Below are 26,347 nucleotides of genomic sequence, written 5' to 3' on the forward strand. Positions count from 1 at the left end.
ATGACTAAAAATAGAACGAAAAATGAGGCAGCTAAAAGCGCACAATATTTTTGCTTTTTATTAATAGCGGGCTTACTTTTACTTTAACATTTTTGTTCGGAAACATTAAATTCCAGAGTTGTTTAGTTCGCAGCGTTTGGGTCACTTTTATATCATTATGAACTACAGTATATAAATACTTATTGCCATAAACATTAATCGAATCTATATACAATTACAAACCACATAAATAATAAAATAAAACACACATTTTCTCATTTAAGTATTTGAAAAAAATATATTAAAGTTCTTCTGTTCAAGCCCATAAAGCTATTTATTGTATATTAAATAATAATATCTATCCATTTAGTAGAAGATGACAGGTGAAGTTTTTTTTTACTTGAAATCACTTAAAAATAAACAATAAAACATCCAGTATATAGCATCCTCTCCAAACACAAAATCATAAAAATTGCTCTGCGGAAATGTATCATTCTCTTTAGAGGATGTTTGGTCTTATCTATTACGGTTACCGAAATACCAATGCTCGTACGGTCGAATTGTAGCACCTTGTATACAACTGTATAAAATATTACTTATACATTTAAATAATTTTATTTAGTAGGTTTTTCTATTAATTTTATTTATTAGGCAGTTTTTATTTAAAGAAGATTTTTAAAACTTTTTCTGGCAGATGGTATCGAAGGTATTGTTCTTTTTTATAAATTGGTCTATCTCGTCAAAGCTGCAAGCATACAGAAAACTTTTCGTCAAAAAAGCCTTTTTTGATTTAAATAATTTTAATGACTTAAGTCACTTTATTTAAAGTCATTTTTCGAAAGCTGACTTAAGAGATTTTAAGTCTTTTTCAAAATGATTTGTGATTTAAATTTTTATTCCGAAATAGAAAAAAAAATAAGACTTTTTAGAAAAGACTTGTCGTTAAAAATATTTAAGTATTTTTATAAAAGACTTAAGTCAGATTTTTATATATTTTTATGATTCTGATGATTTTTTTACAGCAGCATTTTCAACTTTAGAATAGCTGAAACCAGTTACATGAAAACACGTTTCTGTTTTTCATTCTAACCATTTTTCTAAACATAGACACGCAAAAAAACTTTTTGCTGAAGTGTACCATCTTCATTTATTGATGAAAAGTACTCGGAAATTAATTAGAATTCATAAACAGACGCGTTTTAGTTTACAGCGTGTTTTGATTGCTTTGGTTAGGTTTGTTTTGGTTTGTTGGTTAATTTTTATTTATTAGGGTTATTATAATGGTTTACTAGGTTAAGTTTGTACCTACACAAGAAAATTGTTTAGAATATAAAGTATTCCCGTATAACCACGCGATATAGTAAACTCAAGCCTATATAGATTAGTTTCTTTGCTATAAAGATGTCGCGATTAAGACTTCATATATAAAGCATATTTAAAGAATACTCAAATATTTCCTTTACAGACATGTTCTGTATTTAATCTTTATAGCAACCATAAAGCACTGCCTGTATATGTTCTCCTATAGAGAATAAATGAATGGTGTATTTTTAGTTAGTGTTTTTATTTTGCTCAAAAAACAGAGCCGGACTTTTTAAATAAATTGTGTTCAAATGTCCGAAACAAAAAAATATTAAGTGTGGCATATCATATTGTACTCAGGAGACCGAGTTCTTTCAAAATCTGAAATAAAAAATGCTAATCCGTATTTAAAAAAATTAAGTGGGCCTCTGTATCTCACAAATTATCAGCTAATTTCAAAATCTAATAATACTGTTAGATTTTGTAAATAGTAACGACAGGAAAAAATATAATTTTCAAAAAAAACAAACTCAGCAATCCTTGAAATTTTTAAAACTTTTTTGATGGCATCTTGGTGAACATACCAAAGCGGCAACTTTTCCCCAATTTAACCATGTTCGTGTCTATTACGGTTACCGAGATACCAATGCTCGTAACTCGAATTTGTAGCACCCTCTATAGTTTAGTTCTTAGGTTTAATAAATAGATGTGTGAAAAAAAAACTGTGAGGATCTAGAAGGGGACACGCTTCAATCGTCCGCCTAAACCTTCTATCGATCCCATGTTGCCCCATCCTGATATCAACAAACTATCTTCTGGAATTAATTCGCAGAGGAAGGAGGGGGTTGCGGGAGGCTTGGGGGAATATGGATCTCTAAGGGAGCAACGTTGGGTAGGGGGTGGTGTGTGTCGAGTGGGTTGGATGAGGGGGGCTCTGTGTGGGAGACTACTGTTATACCAAAGGTTATACATTACCCTTTGCCTTGAACGATACACGGTTTATCAATAAATAATGTCTATGTTACCGGCGTAATATAAAATTAAGGCATTCTCTATAAAATCTAGGTACTCTATAAAATGCATAACGAGTTAACGATATTTAAGTTTTTTATATACTTTACCCAGACATTTCATGAAATACGTAGGAATTTCATAGAATACCTGTATGAAATAAGGAAAGGTGTGTGTATTAATTAAGCTTAACAAAGGTAACAGGAACGTAACAAATGTCACACAACTATTTCTTAAAACCTATTGAAACCGATTTTTCCATTTATTTTTCTTGATTGCTTAGGTTTCAACCATTTTTTTCATATTTTTTTTAATACGAACACAGAGCACCTTCCCCGAAACACAGATTTCAAACTTTACCGATAATATCTGTACCTTTGTGGAGGGTTAAGTTCTTGAAAAGGATTCCAGACAGTCCAGTGTCAGACAGAAGGATAATCGATGGAACAAATGCATCGTAAACTGGAGGCCCTGGTAGAATAGAAGAAATAGATAGAAACATGCAAGCACGAGATGGATGAGCACGGCGACAAAAAGAGAAGAGTGGAAGAGATTGGGGGAGGCCTATGTCCAACGATGGACTGAAGAAGGCTGAATAGATAGATATTTGGGGAGTTCGCCCTGTGACACCTTGACAGATACAGGGTGAGAAAGGTAACTAAAATTAAGAGTTCCTTAACTTAAATTTGTATGGCTAATTTTTGTATAAATATTGTAGAATATTACTCTGAAGTAGTATCAAAAGTATCAGACACTTTCCATGGACCTGAACTTTTATCAGACGATAGCAAATCAAAAAGTGGATCTTTTATAGAGATACCTATGGACTTTATCAAAGCTCCACAAAAAGTAAATGAACTTATTTTTACATTTCTGATTTTTACATATGTTATTAAGACAGCTATAATAAAGTTATATTTAATCAGTCAGACAGATTGTAATGACCAAACATCCTCTAAACACAAAAATTATTCGGTCGTACTGAGCGCGGGAGAACTATGCGCATGCGTTTCCGGGTAAAGTATTTAAATATTTTAAAAATACTTACTGCTTTCGATTATTTTTGCATCTCTATTTAAATAAGATGACCTGTTTTATTAAAGTAATAATTATTAAAGTAAATTAATTTATTGCATAATATAAACCACTCAAAACAATTATCGCATATTTTCTAAAAAAAATATTAATTTGAAAAACAATACCTTGAATTCTCTGACTTACGTTTTTAAATAGTTTGGATACTGTAAAGGAAAATATTCGAAAATAAGTCTGGGGATGACAGGCAATTCTTAGTAGGCCGACTATTTAGTTGCAGTTTTGTAACCAATTAATAGAGTTCCGAGTTGAGTTCTTATGGAGCCGCGCTCACATGCAATCAATTAATAGTCGGCCGATCGGCTCCAGTATGTATTGTTTTCACTTTTACTATTGACTAAAAATTGCATGTCACCCCAGACTTATTTTCGAATATTTCCCTTTACAGTATCCAAACCAAAGATATTTAAACTCGGGAGATACAACGATCCATTCATAAAACGCTCTAAAACTTCATCACACATTGGTTTGCGAAAATCAACGAGTGCGAAAGAGAATGGACAAAGAAGGGAATAGGGTATCGGCGCTACGGCAACAATGTAGTTGTTTACAAAGATTAGACGGTTGAGGTCGTTAATTTCCAGTGGCGTGCAGATTGACCGACAGTACTTTAAGAAAATTAAAAAAATAAAACATAAATATTTGAGTGTGTTAATATGATAAGTTGCAAAACCCGCCCCAAACACCTTGTTTCGAGATAATAAGCAAAAACTGTTCTAGCAAATATTTCAAGCGTAATTTACAAAAAAACGTGTCCATTGAGGGGAATCATTTTTCTGTATCTCGTTTTTTCAGTTTAAATATCTTTTATCCAAACTATTTAAAAACTAAGTCAGAGAATTCAAGGTCTCTTGTTTTTCAAATTAATATTTTTTTTAGAAAATATGCGATAATTGTTTTGAGTAGTTTATATGCAATAAATTAATTTACTTCAATAATTATTAATTATTACTTTAATAAAAAAAAGCTCTTGTAAAGACAGTCCGGGGACCTACTGTATACTGTATATAAATATTATTATAATATTCTTTATGACAAAATTATAAATAATTATTTATCAATATCCAGTATTACACACAGTGTATTATATAACATTAAATTATCCACACCCATATAAATACAAAATGAAACTATAATAATAATTCGACGTAATAAATGAACGTTAAACCGCCGTCCAAGGCGAACGTTAATTTAAAAACAGCAGTCTCCCACGCAGAGGCCCCCCAACCGACCCACTCGACACGAACCGTTCCGTCCGTCCCCCTTCACGTCCCTCGCCGGTTACTTAGAGACCCCTATACCCCCCGACCCCCGCCCCACGTCCCACCCGAATTAATTCCAGAGGGTATTTTGTTGATTTCAGGAGGGGGACAACGTGGTATCGATCGGTACGCGGGCCGCCGCTGGGTCGACGAATATGGCAAGCCCCCTTCTCGTGCCTTCGGTCTGTAGTTCGAGGTGGGACGCCGAAAGGGAGCCCACGTGAACGAGTCTGTTTTGAATATTATCGTGAAATTAAATAGGTTTTTGTTTCTGGCTAGTAAATACGCGTGGAATATATTTATTTTTTAAACGGGAATGCAAGATATTTAATCGTGGTAAGTATCTTATCTACTAGTTGTTTTGATAATATACTTGGCCGTTATTTTTTCGTTCAAGGATGTTTTATACAGGGTGGTCCGAATTGTATTCCGGAAACTTCGGCAGCGTATTCTGCAGATAAAAATAGTTAAAAAAGTTCTTATAAAATGTATGTCCTAAAATGCTTCCTTTCAGAGATAGAGGGTGTAGAATTTTGAATTTTCATTTTTATTTCGATTTTTTCTAAATAATTTCTGAAGTAACGTCAATATTTGGATGAAAATTGGTGTCTGGGAGTTTTTTGACATGAGAAATTTGATTTTGGTCTCAATATGACTCCTACTAGTAGAGGGCGCCACCTACATGTGTTTCAACTGTTTTGAAGCGTAATAACTTTTTGTCTGTACCTGTATCAAACTACCGAGTGAAAAAATATACATCTCTGTGACTTTTTACGTAAAAAATATCTCTTTATAAAAATCGCTACGAGCAACCATTCTTAAGATATTTAGAATGGAAATATACAATACGATGTCATTATTGACGAAAAATAAACACGTTGAGAAGATTATTTCACTAAAACAATAAATTTGGGAAATTTTAATTTTTTTAAATTAATCATGCAAAAAATGATGATAAAACAGTTTCTATTAAACTTTTAGCACAAAAACATTTCAAATTTATGATTTCAGTCTAATAATTATTTAGTCAACATGTTTAATTTATGTCAATGATGACAGGTATTAATAATTTCGATTCGAAATATCTCGAAAACCATTACTCGTAGTGATTTTTACCAAGAGACCTTTTTCACGTAAAAAACGTCGCAAATGTATATTTTTTCACACAGTAGTTTTATACAGGTACGAACGAAAAGTTATTACTCTTCAAACAAGTTAAAAAATATGTAGGTGGCGCCCTCTACTAGTAGGAGTCATATTGACATCAAATTCAAATTTCTCATCAAAAAACAATTCAAAAAACTCCCAGACACCAATTTTCATCCAAATATTGACCTTACTTCAGGAATTATTTGGAAAAAATCGAAATAAAAATGAAACTTCTACACCCTGTAACTCCGAAACTAAGCATTTTTGGACATAATTTATACGAACTTTTTCACTTATTTTTATCTGCAGAATATGCTGCCGAAGTTTGTTATATTGGTTTAACTTTTAACGGAATTTATTTAGTATTATAAGGTTAGAAAATATATTCATGGATATACAGGGTGAAGCAAATGTATTTTAGACTAATGTGGGTATTTGGCGTTACCTCCCAGAAAGGAGAAGGCCTAGGTAATAGTTTATACGTGACGTCATCAACTGAGGGCGATATAAGCAACCTTTGTAAGATTAATATTTCATTGACGTATTTAATTCATATTCAGACAGATCACTTCCTGTTTCACCGGAAATTACTAGAACTTCTGATTTTAAAATGACACCCTTGGTAGTTTATTATTTTATTCGATAGAAAATAACACTCCGAATAGAATGACATATTATATATGTCAACTTTTGAAATCTTCGCTTAAAAATCGTATTTTAAATTTCAATCTAGAGTTCCATGGCTAGAGGTTCCATCAAGGAGCCTTGGAAAGATAGATGATCATCTAATGTTTTTCGTGTTTTGTCCTGCCAAGTTAAAAGATGACCAAAATCATATCTCAATTTTTTCAAATGGAACGGGGGTACCTCATATTTGAAAAGGCTATATTTTAAAAATAATTTGGTTCAGAGATGAGCAAGAAATCGCAAACTGCGATTCAATCGCAGCGATTTTAAAAAAGATTGGCTCTCATAGGAAATGCGATTGCGATTTCTTCTATTTGCAAGTTTGAATTTAGGCAACCAGTATTACTATATATAGCTGCGATATCCGACTTTATTGCGATTTGTGATTTTGTTGCGATTTGCAATTTTGCTGCGATTGTGATTTTGTAAACTGGGACCGTGATTTCTATCTGCGAGTTATTTTTAAGAGTTGCGATTTGCGATATTTTTGCGAATGTAATTTCGTGGTCCATTGAATAAGCATTTTTTAGTAAACTGCTATTGAATTTTCTCTCTGATATTATTTATTTAGAGAGAAGGTATTATTTTTTTAGGGCCACAATCATAATATACCAGGTGTTTCTCAAGAGTGGTTTACCCCTATAATTTGTTTGTTTGTTTTCTTGATAAAAAACGAGATTTGGTATGTTAGTATATGACATAAATTATGATTGATTGACGTATTCAATTGTTTTTAGTCACTTCCTGTTTCACCGGAAATGACTACAACTTTTGTTTTTTAAATGACATCCTCAGTATTTTTTTTTTTCTTTATTCTATAGAAAACGACACTCTGAATAGAATGGCATATGATGGCAATCTTTGAGATTTTCGCTTAAAAAATCGTATTTTAAATTTCAATCTAGAATGTCATGACTGATGGCTGTGTTAACACTAATTTTAATTAAGGTACCTTGGAAAAATAAATTTGATCGTCTATTCGTTTGTTTTCCGCGTCTTGTTCTGGTTAGTTAAAAGATGCCCAAATCGTATGTTTAATCATATTTCAATTTTTTCAAATGAAACGAGGGTGGCTCATTGGTAAAAAAGGCATTTTTTACGAATAATTTGGTTTGGTAAATATTAAAATTACAATCGCAGTTTCAATTGCGATTGGAGAATTATCGCAGTTTTGCTCATCTCTATAATTTGGTACCACATGCTTGGTATTGCGAGTCAAATTTTCGTTATGAACCGCATGTTACTAATTTAAATAAACTGAAACAAACCATATGCGAAAATGTCAAAAGTTGACAGAGGATATGTCATTCTATTCAGAAAATGTAATTTTTAAAGGCTATGGAATAAAATATAAAAATACAGAGAGTGTCATTTAAAAATCAAAAGTTGTAGTCATTTCCGGCGAAGCAAGAAGTGGGCGAAAAGAATTGAATACGCCAATCAATCCTAATTTATGTCATATACTAAATACAACCAAATAAAATAAAATAAGAATAAAATAAAATAAAATAAGAAAGTTGGTTATATGGGATACCGTACATGCGTTCATACAGCCAAATAAAATAAGAAGTCTTTATCTTTTAACTTCTTGTTTTATTTTATGTGAAAACGGCTTTGCGCAAGCTCAATTCTAACCTACAAATATTTTCAGTTTGGATTTAATTTATTTTATAATTTCACATAAGTAAAATTTATAATATAGTAGGCAACGAATAAATAAATATACTATAAATAGTAAAATTACTATAAACAATCGAAAAAGTTAACTTTTATCCAGCCTCATCGTACTGCGCAGGAGCAAATATATATTTCTTATTTTATTTTATTTGACTGTATGAACGCACACAAATAAGAATTCCTTATTTCTTATTTTATTTTATTCTTATTTTATTTTATTTGGCTGTATGAACCCACCATAACGTACCAAGTCTCGTTTTTTAATCTAAAGAATAAAAAAGTTATAGGGGTGAGCCACTTTTAAGAAACTCCCGGTATTCTATGAATCAGAGAAGAACAATTGTACGGTTGTTCTTCTCTGCTATGAATCATGAAATTTAAAACATAATAATTTGGCCGGTATTCCACCTCAACATAACCTTTTAGATGTCATTGACATTATCCCATTCTATTCTGATTTGGCTTATTTTGTTGGCAAATGAATTTAAGAAATTCGAATATTTATCAGCTGTTATCATGAGCGTCAAAACAAATCAAAAATTAAATAATATAATTAACTGTTTAATATCATTAAATTTCGTTTACTGTAATCCTGCACAGACACTAGGATTTTCAGGTTTCGGTATACAGGGTGTTTCAGAAAACACTTGTAATCTCTCGTGGGAGATTCCTCACGTAAAAATAATACATATTATGTTGATTGAAAGAATTGGGTTAGTTTTTATTTCTTCAATCAACGAATAAGATTTATTTTTCATATCAACATAGGGTCCGATTCTGTTTTGTTTCGTGTGCTTCGAGTCCGAATAAATTTTGAGGGCAAAAGTTACATATATTATGAATTTTAGTATTAAAGTTACATATATAATAATAAGTATAAGCTACATAAGTTACATATTTTAGTACTAAAAAAGGGATATCACTGGAATATTTTTCGAAAAAAAAACATGTGCGCCACTGACTTTTTTGATAGCAAAATTACATAGGCCATTTAATGCCAATTAAAAGTTGTATCTTGATATTCTGTCGATTTCGATCTCCTTGATGAGATAAACGCAATTTTAAAAATCACAATTAATAAAATAAAAATAAAATTAATAAATTATTTAGTTTATCTAATTTATTTTTAAATATTACTATTAGTTATTATTACTATTAGTCCAACCTACAGCAAATTCAAATAAAAAAATAACGGTATTATCCGGGTGGAAAATATTTATACTAAAATTTATGTAGGTGGTAGTTATAGTTAGTAGTTCGTATATTTTCTTGATTTTTGTGAAACTAAAATGTTATGTCACTGAGCAAAATATAGACGTCCAAAATCTCATTCAAATCGGGATAACGGACCTTAAAATATCTAAAAGAATGTGTTTATTTTTTTGAAGTTTGATGGCCTCTAACGGACACACGAAAAATTTTGTAGAGGTAAATTGTGTCCAGTGAACTTGTTTTGATTCCAGAAATACGTAGTAGTTCTATATCCACGGAATATTGGGACACCCTGTATACTCGTATACTCACCTTTAATCATTAGAAAATGAATGAAAAAAGGATTGAAGTGAAAGTCAAATTTCGATCATCAAAACTTCAGATCTTCATACATATGATAAAATGTTTATAACTTTAATCATAGACTATTCTGTTAGGTTCACTTAACACCAGTTTTCGGTTACAGATATATTTTTAAAATACTTATTATGAAACACTCCTAAAGTTATTAATATTAATTATTAATTTACAGATGAAGTCCCCTCCAACGAAGTCAATCCGCTTGCTGCAAGAAAAATACGAGGAAAATCGGGACTTGATGTTTCAGAACTTGCTTGCCGATGATGTTCTCAGTGACGTCACCTTCCACTGCAGGGATGGATTTGTCAAGGCTCATAAAGTCATTTTAGCAGCTGCCAGTCCCTACTTTAAAAAGGTATTTTCATGGACCTCCAAATAACTAAATGGTTGTAATCTAAATTCGATTTTAGGTTTTCGCTGTGCATTCCGAACCAAAGACTGCGTATATTTTACATGGAGTGACCGTGGGACAAATGAAAAGTCTTATGGAGTTAGTGTATAGAGGTGTAACAGATATCTCCTCAGACATGATGACTAAGTTGTGTCAGGTTGCAACTGAATTTGGGATAACTGGTATCGTTGATACCTCTATGGGTGATACGGTAAGACGATTTTAATTACGAAACATTTAACATATAATGATATCCATGACGTATACAGGGTGCAAATAGAGGTACAAATTCGAGGTACGAGCATTGGTATCTCGGTAACCGTAATAGATACGAACATGGTTAAATGGTTTGTTGATGTTTGAACATCCCAAATTTGCGGTTTGGGATGTTCACCAAGATGCCATCAAAAAAGTTTAAAAAATTTCAACGATTGCTGAGTTTTTTTGGATAAAACGGATTTTTTTGAAAATCAATTTTATTTTTTCCTGTCGTTACTTTTTAGAAGATCAAAAACTTATTAAAATATCACTTTATTAGGGCTATCTGATAATATTTTTAGATTTCCAAGTTTGCTGATAACTTTTGAGATACAGAGACAAACTTAATTTTTTAAAATACGGGCCTGCATTTTTTATTTCAAATTAAATATAATAATAAAAAATATAATTTGTTGATAATATGGCAACATAGGTAGTAGATTAAATTTACAAGAAAGAAAATTCAGAAAAGGTAGAGAAGTACAGAAGTAAAATATCTCGGTTTTTTAGATTTATTTGAAAAACGATAAAGAGAAAAATATGTTTTTTTTTTATCAAGACTACTCACCCTGTATAGATGTAGAATGCAACTTCATTATTTTATTTTGTAAATTTTAAATAATGGTCATTTTAACATTAGAGATAAAAATGATCCTCTACATTAAGTACCTAAAACATACTAAACTTAAAACGCGCGAATTAAAAATCTAAAGAATTAAGTTTGCCCTCTAATAATTTTTGCTTCGTACTTTCCAAGTAGTACTATACATTCTTTTCAAATAGTCGATGTGAAATAAATATAAAAATATGTCATTAAAAATTTTTTTCTTCCCATCAGAAGATTTTCAGGTACAGAAGAATTGTTACTAATACGAAATGAGAAAATATTCTGTTTTCAAGCAAATTTCTACTCGATAAACTATTTTTTTTATTTTATTTTATTGTGAACTCATATTTTCCTAAATACATCTCTGTGAAACTATGGCGAGTGCCACGACTATACTTTGCCTAGTTATAGACCACGACTATACAGCTACGTCGGTGGTCACGGGACACGAGAACAAGGTCACATAAAGTGGCAGAAAAAGAACAAAGGATTTGACAAGGAGTAAAGCTACTAGTTTCCTTATACTATGTCTGTAAGGTCGCGGCGATTAACTTCCCCCTCCCATATAAACTACATCAACATCTACATCATATCTATGTATACAATCTAGTATACATATTTCACCTGTTCCAGAGTGATAAATCCATATCCCCAGGGGGAAGAGACACAAGATTCAAAGGACAAAAACGTGTAGCTGTAGATTTTAGAGAAGAAACAGAAAATTTAAAAATACCTGAAACTAGAATACCCATCAAACGCATCGAATTCGAAAGAAGACCCAGTACCTGTTCAGAAAAATCAAAAAAGTCTGGTGAGTATGATTTTATTTTCTTCATATTTTCATTCAATTCCGTATCGAAGTCTATTTTAATTGGAAGGAAATATTTTTAGATAGTCCTTTAAGTCCTTTACCGTCAACAGTTCCAATCTTGGAGAGTAGTTTTACGAGTCCAGCAAAGGAAATACATTCGCCTGAATCAATAACACTCCCTACACTTGCTCAACTGTCCGCTGCTGCAAGAAGAAGTAGCAACTGGGCTATGAAGCTGAGAAAATTCAAATGCGATCTCTGCCCAGCTAGGTAAATCATTACTTTTTTGGAGTATATTTTTTGTGAGAAGGCAGAATATCTTCTAATCTAGCTCTTAGTAATGACAAAAACTAGATTTTCTTATACCGAGTGCATCTTAAAAGTGGCTCATCCCTACAGCTGTTTTTATTTTCTCAGATAAAAATAAACGAGATTTAATATGTTAGTATATGACATAAGTTAGGATTGATTATGTCAATCAATCCTATTCAATATAATCAATTCAATTGTTTTTGGTCACTTCCTGTTTCACCGGAAATGACCACTACAACTTTTGATTTTTAAATGGCATCCTCGGTTTTTTTACTTTATTCGATAGAAAATGACACTTCGTATCGTATGTTATATTTCAATCTACCGGGTGCGTCTCGAAAGTGGCTCACCCCTATAACTTCTTTATTTTTTCGGATAAAAAATGAGATTTGGTATATTAGTATATGACATAAATGAGGATTGACTGACGTATTCAATTGTTTTTGGTCACTTCCTGTTTCACCGGAAATGACTACAACTATTGGTTTTTAAATAGCTAGGTATTTTTTTACTTTATTCGATAGAAAATGATACTCTGAATAGAATGACATATAATATGTCAACTTTTGACATTTTCGCTTTAAAAAAATCGTATTTTAAATGTCAATCTAGAGTGCCATGGCTGTGTTAAAACACTAATATTTAATCAAGGAGCCTTGGAAAAATAATTTTGATCGTCTAATTTTTTTCGTGTCGTTTCGTTTTTGTTCTGGCCCGTTAAAAGATGCCCAAATCGTATTTTTAATCATATCTCAATTTTTTCAAATGGAACAAGGGTGGTTAATTAGCATATTTGGAAAAAGCATTTTTTACGAAAAATGTGGTATAGCACACACTTTTGGTATTTTGACTTGTCGTTATGAACTGCATGTTACAATTTCAAATAAACCGTATGCGAAAATGTCAAAAGTTGACGTATGATATGTCTTTTATTCAGAGTGTCATTTTCTATCGAATAAAGTAGAAATATATCGAGGGCGCCATTTAAAAATCAAAAGTTGCAGTCATTTCCGGTGAAACAGAAAGTGACCAAAAACAATTGAATAAGTCAATCAATCCTAATTATATAGTCATATACTAACATACCAAATCTCGTTTCTTATCTGAAAAAAATAAAAAAGTTATAAAGGAGAGCCACCTTTGAGACGCACCCTGTAGATCGATACATTTTAAAAAACCCAATGTGTTCAGGATCTTTTATAAGTAGTAAAATATGCTTGTCAAAATCATATGTGAATACCTATAGACAGGCTTCCCCTAGGAGATGCAAGACCTTGTCGTTGGTGGGGAAGCTCCTGGTCAGGTGCTGGGGGGAATCCCCCCTAGCACTTGGCTTGGTCTAAGTAGCATCTCACTCATCGTCTTGTCCCTGACTGTAGTGTCGTGGCCAGGGAATTGCACCAAGACATATAACGATACCGGGCGGGGCTACGGACAGCCTCAACCTTGGGACACCCCATTGTATTTTACCCCTTACTTCTACATGCGGGGCTCGGTAGAAGTGGACCGACTGTCCCTAGCGACTCATGGGAACACTATGAGATCTGGTAATAATAGTAATAAAAACATCACCGGTGAAGCTGTGTGGAAACCCCTAGCAACACTGGGAACAGTAACAATGAAAGTTCCAAGGGGCCAAACCCAAAGAGAACTACAGGAGAGGTGGCTGACACTTGCGTGACACCATCCTCTGCAAGTGGCATACAAGTTACCACCTCCTCCGAGGGTCGGGAGCCTACCTCCTACCTCTAAACCCAACAGGCGACACAAGCTATCGTTTCGTCTACCCGGCCTGGGTCGTAGCTCCTCGACTGTGAAGGACACGGGTCTCCGTAGGAAGTCCTGGGACTGTATGATGAGTTATAACTCAAGAAAGGGGGACACAATAGATCTCTAAGGTCGCAGAGATTAACCCCCCTCCCACTTATTCTAAATTCTAATTCTATAGACAGGGCCTATTTTTCATCTGGTGGCGCCCTAAGGCCCAAGCAAAAATTCGATTCTTTTCCAATAAAATTCAAAAATTCTCTTGTTAGTTCGGGTAAAAAAATAACAATAAACAATTATTTTTATTTTTTTAATAAATTTAAAAAATAAAATAAACATTATTATATTCAACAAAATAAATAATGAAAAAAAAATTCTGATTTTAAAAAATAAATATTTTTTTTATTAATAATAAATTTACATTTGAAATTATGAATATTTTACAACCTTTAACGGGCCCCCCAGACCACCGGGCCCAAGGCCCGTGCCTTATAGGCCTTATGGTAAAATAGGCCCTGCCTATAGAAATAATACCTTACAAGTAATGTATATGCACAAAAGATATAAGAATATCATCCACAGTACGGAGTATATTAAAATAACTGTTGTATAGTATAAAGATATTCTTAGACTAACAGCTTTCTAAAAAAACTTATAGCTTCAAACGAGCATCACATCTAAGTAGACATCAACTGGTCCACACTGGTGAGCGTCCCTATGCATGTTCACAATGTGATAAGGCTTTTTCTAGACATGATAAGCTCAAAAATCATATTAAGAGAGCTCATGATGGTTCCGATAATGAAAATTTACAGAGTGGAAACTTTCCATTTGTACGTTAAATATTAATATTTTACATACATAAATAATGCAAGTTTTGAATTCGAATTTTTTAGACATTGGGTCATGTAAAAATCCAAACCTCCCAGTCTGATGAAATCATGGAGGATCCTCCGGTAGTAAGATGGGAGGACCTTACTCCTCGTAAGCCTACAGTATGTGCTCCATCTGCTACAGACAACATAACAAAAAGGCCAAAAAAAGAAGCAGAACACATAGTTAGTATTAATGTATCAAAAACGTCAATATCAGGCAGTGGTGCTCCGCAGAAGAAAGGACGAGGAAGACCTAGAAAATATCCACCAGGTAAATAATGTGCCACTTAATAGACACAATAGATCTATAAGGTCGCGGTGATTAACTCCACTCCTAAACATTCTACAATGTGCCACTTGTAATGATATAAACAGTTCTGATATAACTTCCTAACATCTTAACAATCCATATTTCAACAGCTTGTCACAATTCCATCTGAAAATGCATACACTCGTTTCGTATTATGGTATTATCTTATTCTTTTATGCCCAACATTAGTGTTGTGTCACTCCCCAGCACACTGCAAATTTCATTTTTGTGCCCAAGTCATGATAAGTAGATAGTAAGATAGTAAACCCTGTCTTTTAATTTCCAAAATGCCCCTAAATGCTGCTAATTCTGTGCCGAATTTCAGAAGTACGCTTATAGGGGTACTCTATCAGTGTTTGTTTATACAAAATAGTTTTTGTGTTTGCAATATTGCCCAAGATTTATAATGTTGATAATGCACATTACCACATACGACGAGAAAGTATATGACAATGACGTTCTACAACAAAAATAAATTGATTTTTCTGTAGTAATTTGTTCGATGTGGTCTATCGGAACTCACTGGAAAAACTATAGGCGATATAACCTATATAGGCACTTAACAACTTTTGATAAGTGCATATAACGATAATTCTAAATGTTTAATTGTTATTTTCTTAACCGTGCAACAGACTAACAAAACTAATCTCTGTGACTACTTATTTCCACAAATACCACAGAAATACCTGAAACTAAATCAATAAAATAGATTTTATTTCCAATTTGTAATATTCTCATTCTCATTCTCTATTTTATATTTTTTGCAGTTCCTAGACCTCTCGTCAAGCGTCCAAGAGGTAGACCACGTTCAAAAAATAAGAGTAAGTATAAGAATAATTAGTACCTACATGACTATGAACTATTTTTTAAAAAAAACTTTTATACAAAAATATCTTGTTTCCATGTTATTTCCAATAGAAAAAAATGGCATGACTGCGAAAAAAATTGGTTTTATGGTGTAGATACCTTTTTTTTGTTTTATGGTGTAGTTTATGGAACAAAGATACCCAAGATATACAAATCATTAGTACATACATATACAGAAAAATGCTAGTTTGCTTGTTATTTATTAAAAAGTTTATTAACGAAGATAATGGCCGAATTGGTGACAAGGCTGATTGATTTCTCCCGTCTCAAGTGCTGTAGTGCTGTACGATGGAGACACCAATCGTTCTGCGGCCAAGGCATAAAACACTTATTTTCTCTAATTCGGCCAGGGAAGGCATGTCGAAGACGGTTGGGAACTGAAAGCGTCAGTGTTGCCATATTAAAATGTAATATCTATAATACGTTTGACGAAAATATCTTTGAATGAAAAATCCGCGTTTATGTATTGAAAATTTATTCGTGTTTAACATAGAATAAACAACAAAAATACAAATTCTTTTATAGGTACTGAATATGTTGTACGATCGAAAAAAGTCATTTAGTTGGCTTGGAAATGACGATTAGACATTTACCATAATCTCTCCAAAAAATCCTATACATGGTGTCCCAGGTTGAGCGTCCATTAGAAGTTTCTAAAGAACTACAACATCTAGATCGGAGATTTCTTGCACATCATTGTTTCACAACGAGATCTATCGATTAAAAATATTTCCAATATGGCGGCACTTCCGGAAATACCGGAAGTTGACAGCAACTTTCTTATTTTAAATGGGTGCCCCCAAATAGATAGCCACATGTCTTCTCTTTATGTCACAGTGGTTGTTGTAATCACTAAATTTGAAGAACTACACATTTTTTTTGACAGGCAGTTTTTTTCGTCCAAAAATTTTCAATATTTTTTTTCTCAAAAACGGTTAATGTCAAGTATACAGTGTTAATATCAAAACTCATAAAATTTTACAGAAAATTTAAGTGTCTAATAAAAATTGGGGATACCCATTTAAAATAAGAAAGTTGCTGTCAACTTCCGGTATTTCGGGAAGTGCCGCCATAATGAAAATATTTTTAATCGGTAGATCTCGTTGTGAAACAGTAATGTGCAAAAAATCTCCTATCTAGATATTTTAGTTCTCTAGAAACTTCTAATGCACGCTCAGCCTGGGACACCCTATATAGGTATTTCGCCACTGCACTGCAAGAAAATCTACAAAATAAAATAGTTATTTTTTGTTTACACTTCTGCCTTAAACCCAAACGGACACTACTTGTCAGAAGTTAGTAACTTCTTAGAAAAATAACTATTTTATTTTGTAGATTTTCTTGCAGTGCAGTGGCGAAATACCCATATAGGATTTTTGGAGAGATGAATTCGCCACATAGGTATAGATATTTACCATAATATTTTACATAAGAAATCGCAAGCGATCTTCATTTCCTAGCCAACTCTGACACCGTTCTTCTGTTTCATCATATAATATTATGTTAAATTGTTTAATGATATCCGTAAATCTCCGGATTAATCAGTAATTCTGGCAATACTTTCTCCGGCAACCACTCAGTCTGTCGACTGAAAGCAGAATGTACGCGCACACTAACCAGAGCCGCACGCGCCGCATCGACCGAAGGAAAATATTGTTTGTGTTACTCTCAATGAAGGTACGCACACTAGCCAGAGTCGCACGAATCGCATCGACTAAAATGCGGCCAGCATTGTTGGGCCAGAATGATTTTTGGTCAGTGCGGCTAGTGCTGCTGACGTCACATGCAATTCCTTCCACTCTACGCGGGTAGCCGAAGAGGAGATTAGAAATTCAATATGTTAAGAAAGTTCGCAAATTTTTCATGGCTCATTTTCACATATTGAAAAATTTTTAGTTCGTCCTTAATTAAATATGGAAATAATATTTGGAATTCCCCTCCTAAAGGTAAAATCTTTTCAAATATTGTGAACCCATAACTTTCGATTCTTTCTCGTGATTTATTTTTCTTCTATTAGCAAGGAGCTCATAATTATTTTTTGTTCGTTGTCATTCATTTTCGAGAAATATTAAAAAACACGCTTATCACATCAGACAGGCGTCAGGAAGCGACTGATGAGAAATTCTATTGGCAAATACAGATGTAGTAGTGGCAAAAAGAAGCAAAAGAGCGAATAATGCGGTGCGTGCGGCTCGTTCAGTACGGGTCAGTGTGCGCGTACCTTTACGGTACAGTATTCTTTATCCGCTGCGCTGTAAACGACTCTCAGCGCAGAGCTAAACTAAAGACCCGTTCTCAGAACTATGATTGTCGCCAGCGACACGTCAAATGAACCAATGAGAATCGGTACAAAATTCAAACAGCTGTCAATTTTGAATTTTGTGCAGATCTCATTGGTTCCTTTGAAGTGTTGCTCGACAATACCGATGTTCTGAGAACGGGGCTTAAATCTCGGACAGGCTGACAGTAACGTCAGCTACATCTAGGACAGGTTTTGTGCCACGAAATGGCCCATAAGGTTGCGCATCTTCTTATTTCTTCAACCAAAGGGGTTAGTCAAAAGCCTAGACCCGGCTAAATATATAAAAGACGGGTAATGCTGTTTTTGAAAGTTTGGACATTGGGTATAAAGTATAATGACAATCGCAGATTCAAAAATCGTGTCTGCGGTGTTGCCAGAATTGTTTTTTTTTCAATAATAATGCAGATTTTTGTTTTTTAAGTACAATGGTTATTACATTTTTAAATTCTACGTAATATTACTAATATTCAAACCTATTTTATAAATAGATCGTTTATAGTTCTTAAAAATAATTTATTGTATATCTTGAAATCTTTAAACACTTCTACGTTTTTAAGGTTCACCTCCAGCTACTCCAGTTACTACACCCGTGCCCAAAATAATAGCAGCCCCAGAAAACTACGATATCACTAATATGCCTTTCGGAGACTTGGAGTACCTGACTAAATCTCTTTGTGAACCAAATAATGAACAAGTAAGATATCAATATCAGAATTCTTATTGATTATACTTAATCAACATAAATCCTCACAGATCGAGGACACTTCTAATCTTACAATGGAAGCCGGTGTTATGGAACCCTTTGTAGAAATAAACCTTGATCAGAGCGATTCGAACGATGGTCAAAATCATACGTCTGACGGTGGATCTCAAAACCCTGGAAATTTTTTTAAAAAAATTGGATTGCTAGAAACGAATTCTGTGAGTACAATTGGGAATTGTACAATATCAGTAGCCAGTTCCTCGCAAAGATCTTAAATGTGTTTTATTAATAATTTAGTTTTACTTCACTTTTATAAAAAGGAATTATATTTATTTTTATGTCTTAAGTACGTTTAAATAGCACTTTTTGAATTAAAATTGTTATTTTTTGATTTAATGAGTTTATTATTTTATTGGTATATATTGTTAATGTTTAGAATTAAATAAAATGTTTAAACAACTAAAATTAGTTAACTATTTTGGCACAATTTGCTTATCGGAATGCAGATATCAGTCGAATAAAGACGAATGTCTCTCGTTGTCGAAGACTGCAAGTGATAGGTATCGAAGCTCGAGGATCTGCTAGTACATCAGATGTTTTGCAGTTTTACGGAAGATATCTAGAGGATAAGGCTCCGCGCGCACTGCATCGGATCGGACCGACCAGCAACAGCGACTGCGACCATCGTACATATAGACGGCGCCGGCGTCCACTAAAACATTTCGGCCTGTAGAGGCCAGATTCCTACCTCTACCTATCTACGATAGTCGAGTCACCGCCTTCGCCGTTTCTCGCCGGACTGGTACCGATTCAGTGCGCGTACACCTTAAGTTTGACAACATTACACAAAGGAAATCAAAGTCTTAATAAAAATAGACGAATTTCGAATTTGTATTAATTATCCAGCATTTTATGGATTATCTTGTATTTTTAGCATAAATATACTGTTAGTATTTTTGAATCAAATAAAATTATTTTTTAAAGATTTAAATTATTAAATATTGTGATCAGATTGTCCAAATGGTTATTTTAAGAATTTACATTACGCGAAAAATCTCCTGAACAGGAGCGGATACAGGAATTTATTTTAGGGGGGGGGGGCAAATAAAAAGTAATGTAGAATTTGTATTTAGGGCGCCATTTTTAACCCAAAAGCCTAATATTTAACTCAATTTATAGATATTAGGGGGGATGGGCCCCATGGGCTCCCATTTGTATCCGCCACTGTCCCCCGATATCGAAAACAGCAGAGTATATTGTAGCTGAAGGATCTGCAAGTAAATCAGTTTTTGCAGAGATTCGCGGTTATAGGAAAGACTTTTAAGACAAAATTTTTACAATATTACGCAAAGAAAAAGAAATTAAAATTTAAACTCAAAGTAAAAATCCAAAGGAAACAAAGATTGAAAGCATAAAGTAGTGGAAATGTTAAAGGCTTCTAACTAGTGTAGGTAATAATCGGATATTGATCCTCAAGAATTCCAATAATCGGATGATTATCCTAGGAATTCTCCGTCATAAAATTCTCTTTGTTTACATAACTTAAAACCCCAACTACTCCAAGGCCTGTATAATTTGTCGTTCGTTTTGTTTGCTGTTTGTTGACACACTGTAGATACCTAAATAAAAACATTCCTTTTTTAATAATTTTTCATATTTTTCTGTAAATGATTTGATGAGACGTAAAATTTTTGAGGTTGTCCTTTAAAAAGTTCTTATTTTGTTTCTCCCTCTTTAACTGTTGATTTTGAGATTTATCTGGTAACCTTTCAGGCCAAATGAAAACAAGTAATTATCTACTTTAAGCTCGAAAGCTCGAAAGCCAATAAAACCTTACTTCGGGTTTCTCTTATTACCGATTCTGAGCCATCTTAGAACTGTGATGCGTATGCGCAGAAGGAAATATGAAGACATTATTTCATTTGTGCATGCGCTGCAGATTTCTAGGACGGTTCAGAATCGGTAATAACAAGAACCCGAACAAAGCTATAGAATGTGTATAGAATTGACTAGAAGCTAGGGAGCCGCACTCCACTCTTGCTCCCATGGGCGCCGGAAGAATGAAATTTAGGGGGGCCAAAGTAAAAATGAATAAAAAATTGAAACATTTTTCTTTATTATTTTAAAGGTAACACCTAAAAATTTCATAATAATGATTATTTTTTTACAGATGGATGTAAGAAGATAGGTTTTATTTTTACTGTTTCAGTGATCCAGGGGGGGGGCAAATGTTCCCTCTTGCCCCCCCCCCCTAAGGCGACCTTGCTTGCTCCTTTGCTTCCGCGCATACGCGTGAGTTATACAAAATCGATCCGGTATTTCGCGTGCAATGTGCCATCTATAAATACAAAAAAACTCACACCAAAGACCAGGTGGATGACACTTCTTATGGGAGAACTGGAAATGGTTGAAAACTTGACTACAAGCGATTTTCTAGGAATCTTCTTTACCGATAAATTATTGACAAGAGTGACAGATAAAACCTTGACATTCTTTCAGTATAACTGTTCAGCTCTTTTTCTTTCTAAAGTGTGCGTTGAAAGGAGACAAAACAATTTTTGCAACCCATAAATTGTTATTCGAACACCACTTTTCTCCTTGTCGGGTCGTTGAGTTGACTTGTCGCCATTTTATTTCTTTTGTTTACACGCTGCAGTTTGCTTTGTAAATTGAATACATAAATTATTTAGGCAAATATAGGTTTTTGATAAAACTCCTTGGACTAACGTGTAGGTAAGTGTTGATAAATAAGTTTTTTTTCATCTTAACATGCTCATTGTCATTCTCCTGATTTAGGTGACAGAAAAGGATCATCAAATGAAATTGAATTTTATATTTTTTCATCCCAGGACCGATAATAAAATATATATTTTATGGATACCTTCCTAAATATCAACGAGATGAGCCATCGGAAGAAAGGGACCATAGTACAAAACAGAAAGGTGATCTTTTTTCTTTCCACTTAGGATATTGAAATTATTATATACTGTAGTCGTGTTTGGCATTATGCTCTTAGAAATATAGGTAAACAAAGAAGAACAGATATAAAGCATCCCAGAGGAAAAGAGAGGCAATACCTGTACTCTCTCTCTGATATTTGTGAAAGTTACGGCAAAGTATTGTTGTAAATGTCATCTTTTTAATCGACCTGAAAACTTCGAGCAAAAAGATGACACTTTCAACAAAACCCTGACAGATATCAGAGACGATACAGGTTTTTCCTCTCTTTTTCCCTGGAATACTTTTAATTTATTATTCTTTGTTTATCTAGATTTCTCAGAGCACTATGAACGAACTCAGCTTGTATGTTTGAAATAATCGTCCAGTTGGCTTCAAAATGATGATCGATGACATTTCCTATATAATTTTACTTTCAAAATTATGATATATATCGTCATTTCTAAGCCATCTATGACGCCATTTTTTTCAGTTTTGTTATAATTAATTTTGTCTCTTGATCTACTTGTAACATTATTTTTTAATTTTATTAATTTATTGTGGTGAAATTAATTTCTGTTGTATATTTGATATTGATATTAAACATATTTTTAAAAAATGGTGTATTTTTTGTGTTTTTATCTATGTCATAATTAAAAATAAATGAAGAATTAAAATTTTTTATTTTTTTAAACTTCCCGCCATGCGTGACAATCTAGTCCGTAGTTCCTACAAGCGATATTGGGGGCGCTAGTAGCAGTAGACTTGTCAACAGTGTCAAATTTAAACGTCAATTTCACTTTCCAATATTTAGCAAGGCGCTCGCACTTCTCCTTGTGTATGTGTTTTGTGCCAAAGACTAACCAACGCAACGGCGGCCTACGGCGTATTTTGATCGCTGTTACCAACAACTCTAAATAAATAAAAAAATAAAAACAGTTTTAAAAAATAAAAACAGCTGTAAAAAAAATAAAAAAGTTATACAGTACGCCTGTCCGTTCTGTAGCTACGGGGTATCCGTGAGAGGGGAAACGATATTTTCTCGATGTTTTTCGTAAAAAAATAGACGACGCGTCCCATCAATAAAAATTCGACATATTTGCAAGTAGCCAATAAAATGAGTGGGCGGAGCGATTTGCGGTGACGTACTCGTCAAGTCGACGTATAAAATATATTGCTATTTATTTAAATGTTTTTTGTCCGCATTCCTTTCATAGACACAGATCCAGCAAACGGACTGTATGTCTACCGAGGTTCAATCCACTGTCCCGTTGCTCACAAAGCGGCAGCTTCAACCACGGAGCTACACGCTGCTTTCGTAACAGAACTATATTGAAGTATAGTACGTCTGTCCGTTCTGTGGCTACGGGGTATCCGTGAGAGGGGAAACGATATTCTCTCGATGTTTTTCGTAAAAAATTAGACGACGCGTCCCATCAATAAAAATTCGACAAATTTGCAAGTAGCCAATAAAATGAGTGGGCGGAGCGATTTGCGGTGACGTACTCGTCAAGTCGGCGTATAAAATATATTGCTGTTTATTTAAATGTTTTTTGTCCGCATTCCTTTCATAGACACAGATCCAGCAGACGAACTGTATTACTTCGTTCTGGCATTTCAATGCATGCGTGAAGCAAAGGAGCAAAAGTGGAGTGCAGCTCCCTAGCTTCTATACCCCCTTCTCGTGCCACCGGTTTGTACGTGTTTTGTGGATTTGTAGTTCGAGGTGGGACGCCGAAAGGGAGCCCACGAAAACGAGTCTGTTTTGAATATTATCGTGAAATTAAATAGGTTTTTGTTTCTGGCTAGCAGGGTTCGGAAGTAGTTAACTAAGACGTAAATTACCTGATTAACTACGTGTAGTTTTTCTTCAAAAACTACGTCTTTTTCCGTTCATTAACTACATGAAAACTACATTAATAAACTATGTATTGATATTATGAATAATTTTCCTTGGTATGAGGTGTAATAGAGATAATATGATGTAAATATTATATTTAAAGCCATATTTCTTCTGTTTTCTTAAATACATTATGTGTTTTTAAAACTTCAACTTATTATAACCTCACCTCAAACCTTTGACATTTGAAAGTTACATGCATAGGTTAGATAAACTACGCCCTCTACATAAACTACATTATGTAGTTTTTAAAAGTAACATGTAGTTTTCCGAACCCTGCTGGCTAGTAAATACGCGTGGAATATATTTATTTTTTAAACGGGAATGCAAGATAGGGTCTGGTACCTTTTAGGTACCTACATCAAAACTTTAACATTTTCTATACAGAATTGAGAAGAGGAACACTTACAATGACATTTTCTAACAAAAATAGTGCGGATCGTCCATAACTAACACGAATAACACCAAAAACAAACCCCCCAAAAAGAATGTTGTAACCGATGCCAGGGCCGTATCTAGACCAAAATTTCGGGGGGGGTTTGGCTTGGAGGGGGGGGTACAAAAGCGGCTAGGAAAAAAGCATAATAAAAAAATCGCTTTGGGCTACACTCAAATCTTAATTGGAAATAAAATTTTAAAAAAGTAACAGGTAAAAATTATTAATCTTAAAGGATAAACTGGTCTTTTCCCTGGAAAAACGATTGGCTACCTCTTCGATATTTATTTCTCTATGTACGCTTAATAGAGCAAGTACTGTCAATCGTAGAGTTACGTAGGAAGTCCTTCAATCGTCTTATGCCGCAACCACACATGCGACATTTAGCGAACTCCGAGCGCTCGTCAACTACCGAACGCTCGTGATCGGACTTCGCCTTTCCATCCATACATGCGGGCTCTGATAGCAACAACATAGAGACGAGCGCTCGTTCTCGTCGCCGATCGAGTCGCCGAACTCCGACTTCCGCATCCACACACATAGGGAATCGGCTAAGCCCCGATCGGAGATCGCCGAATACCGCATGTGCGGTTGCGTCATTAGGGTTGAAAAAGACCTTTCTGGTGTAGCTGTTGACACTGGTAGAGTTACTAAGATCATTAATAAAATGTATATATTTGGAAATATACACTGGTTACACTCCGATTATCGTTTCGATGGCGTTTTTAGGTCGGTCGACTGCAGGTAGCTGCTTCCATTTTTGCTGCCACAAGTCTAGTTCTGCCGCTGTGTCATAGTCCAAGAATTCTTTGTCTAATAGCAGAACAATAACAAACGTTAATCACGTTAATGACCAGCAAAACACACAACATTCATAATCTTGTCCTTGTCAAACTTTTGCTGTTTTAAACACTTGAATGTTGAAAGTCGAAAATGACATTTGCTTTCAAAGTGGAAAAGTGAGGTTAGGGTGTATAATGTATTCATCAATGACTAAAAAATACCGTATGATCGAAAAAAAAACGGCGTCAAGTTGGCTGGGAAATGGCGATCGATGACATTCCCCATATAATTTGCCATATAAAATGACAGCGATCTTTATTCCATAGCCATCGCTGACGCCGTTTTTTCTCGATCATACGGTACAAGGACAAATAGCACCCGAGACCAAACTGTGACCATTCTTCCAAACTGTGCCATATTCTTTCAACTTCCAACAAATATTTTATTTAACATTGCCGCTTGAAGGGATATTTATATTTTTGATATTATATGTTTTCACTACGCCTATGGTGTATCGGGTGGTATCATACTAATTAATTACGAAAAAAACGTATTAAAATGTTGACAAAAAGTACATAACTAGTATCGACGTATAGTACATATCAAGTACATATAATATCAGAAAAATAATTATCGAATTCAATAAAAAAAAAACGCTAAAAAGGTGTAGGGGACTGTTTATCTCCCTATAAAACGTAACTCCTGGCTCTTTCTTATCATTGCGCCTTTTACACTTGAAAGCTGAACAAATTGCCATTGTAATAAAGTTTATACAAAGTTCACTACACACAACCAACTATTAAAATCGCTAAAATTGTCGCTGATGACCAGCTGATGATGTCGTTATGTCTAAAAAGTTGGCGTCTAAGGTCACAAATTCTGCTGCAGCCCGTATATGGGCGTTACATGTCCTTGTATTCTTTAGTCATTGATATTCATCCATCTTCTTCTTCTTTTTTGTTTCGTTCTTACTTACTTACTTAATGATCATTACTTTTTAAAAATTTTCGGCCATAATTTCGGGGGGGGTTTGAACCCCCAAAACACCCCCCCAGATACGGCCCTGACCGATGCAATCAAAACTCAGTTACGGCCGACGTTTTTACCATTGTGATCCTCTTCTCAACCTTTAACACAAATCAAAATATAATATCTATTCTTATCAACTTAATATCGCTACACTTATTTTTCAACATTAATAAGAAAGTATAAATAAAACAAAATCCGGATTTTCAACATTTCATTGTTACCGCCAGCGATACAAGGCGATATGCGCAGACGCGAGCAAAAGACAAATAAACTAATGGCGATTTCGACTGGCTGCACTAAGCCGCACTCAATGCGAACTCGAACA

General features: G+C 34.0%; 1 protein-coding gene across 2 annotated transcripts; it reads left to right on the plus strand.

The window, feature by feature from the left end:
- Positions 1–3,021: 3,021 nt before the first annotated feature.
- LOC115879156 (zinc finger protein 281-like) lies at positions 3,022–19,328 on the plus strand. Of its 2 annotated transcripts, none has more exons than XM_030895837.1 (10): positions 3,022–3,141; positions 9,907–10,089; positions 10,145–10,336; positions 11,624–11,801; positions 11,882–12,071; positions 14,539–14,713; positions 14,777–15,026; positions 15,833–15,886; positions 18,792–18,928; positions 18,988–19,328. In XM_030895837.1, the coding sequence occupies exons 1-10, from the start codon at positions 3,115–3,117 to the stop codon at positions 19,210–19,212; spliced, it is 1,611 nt and encodes a 536-aa protein (XP_030751697.1). In that variant the 5' UTR covers positions 3,022–3,114; the 3' UTR covers positions 19,213–19,328. The 2 variants fall into 2 exon arrangements, with proteins under 2 accessions (XP_030751697.1, XP_030751698.1); XM_030895838.1 differs by lacking the exon at positions 3,022–3,141 and adding an exon at positions 4,778–4,985.
- The last annotated feature ends 7,019 nt before the right edge of the window (positions 19,329–26,347 follow it).

The sequence above is a fragment of the Sitophilus oryzae genome, unplaced genomic scaffold (assembly GCF_002938485.1).
Source record: "Sitophilus oryzae breed Bouriz unplaced genomic scaffold, Soryzae_2.0 scaffold_1576_pilon_pilon, whole genome shotgun sequence".
Lineage (NCBI taxonomy): Eukaryota > Metazoa > Arthropoda > Insecta > Coleoptera > Curculionidae > Sitophilus > Sitophilus oryzae.

What these genes read in the sequence shown, in the direction of transcription:
- LOC115879156 (XM_030895837.1), top strand. Translation starts at nt 3,115, where the DNA reads ATGGACTTTATCAAAGCTCCACAAAAA. An exon ending in CCAGTCCCTACTTTAAAAAG is followed by an intron (nt 10,090 to 10,144) that starts GTATTTTCATGG and finishes ATTCGATTTTAG; the next exon opens with GTTTTCGCTGTGCATTCCGA. An exon ending in AGAAAAATCAAAAAAGTCTG is followed by an intron (nt 11,802 to 11,881) that starts GTGAGTATGATT and finishes AAATATTTTTAG; the next exon opens with ATAGTCCTTTAAGTCCTTTA.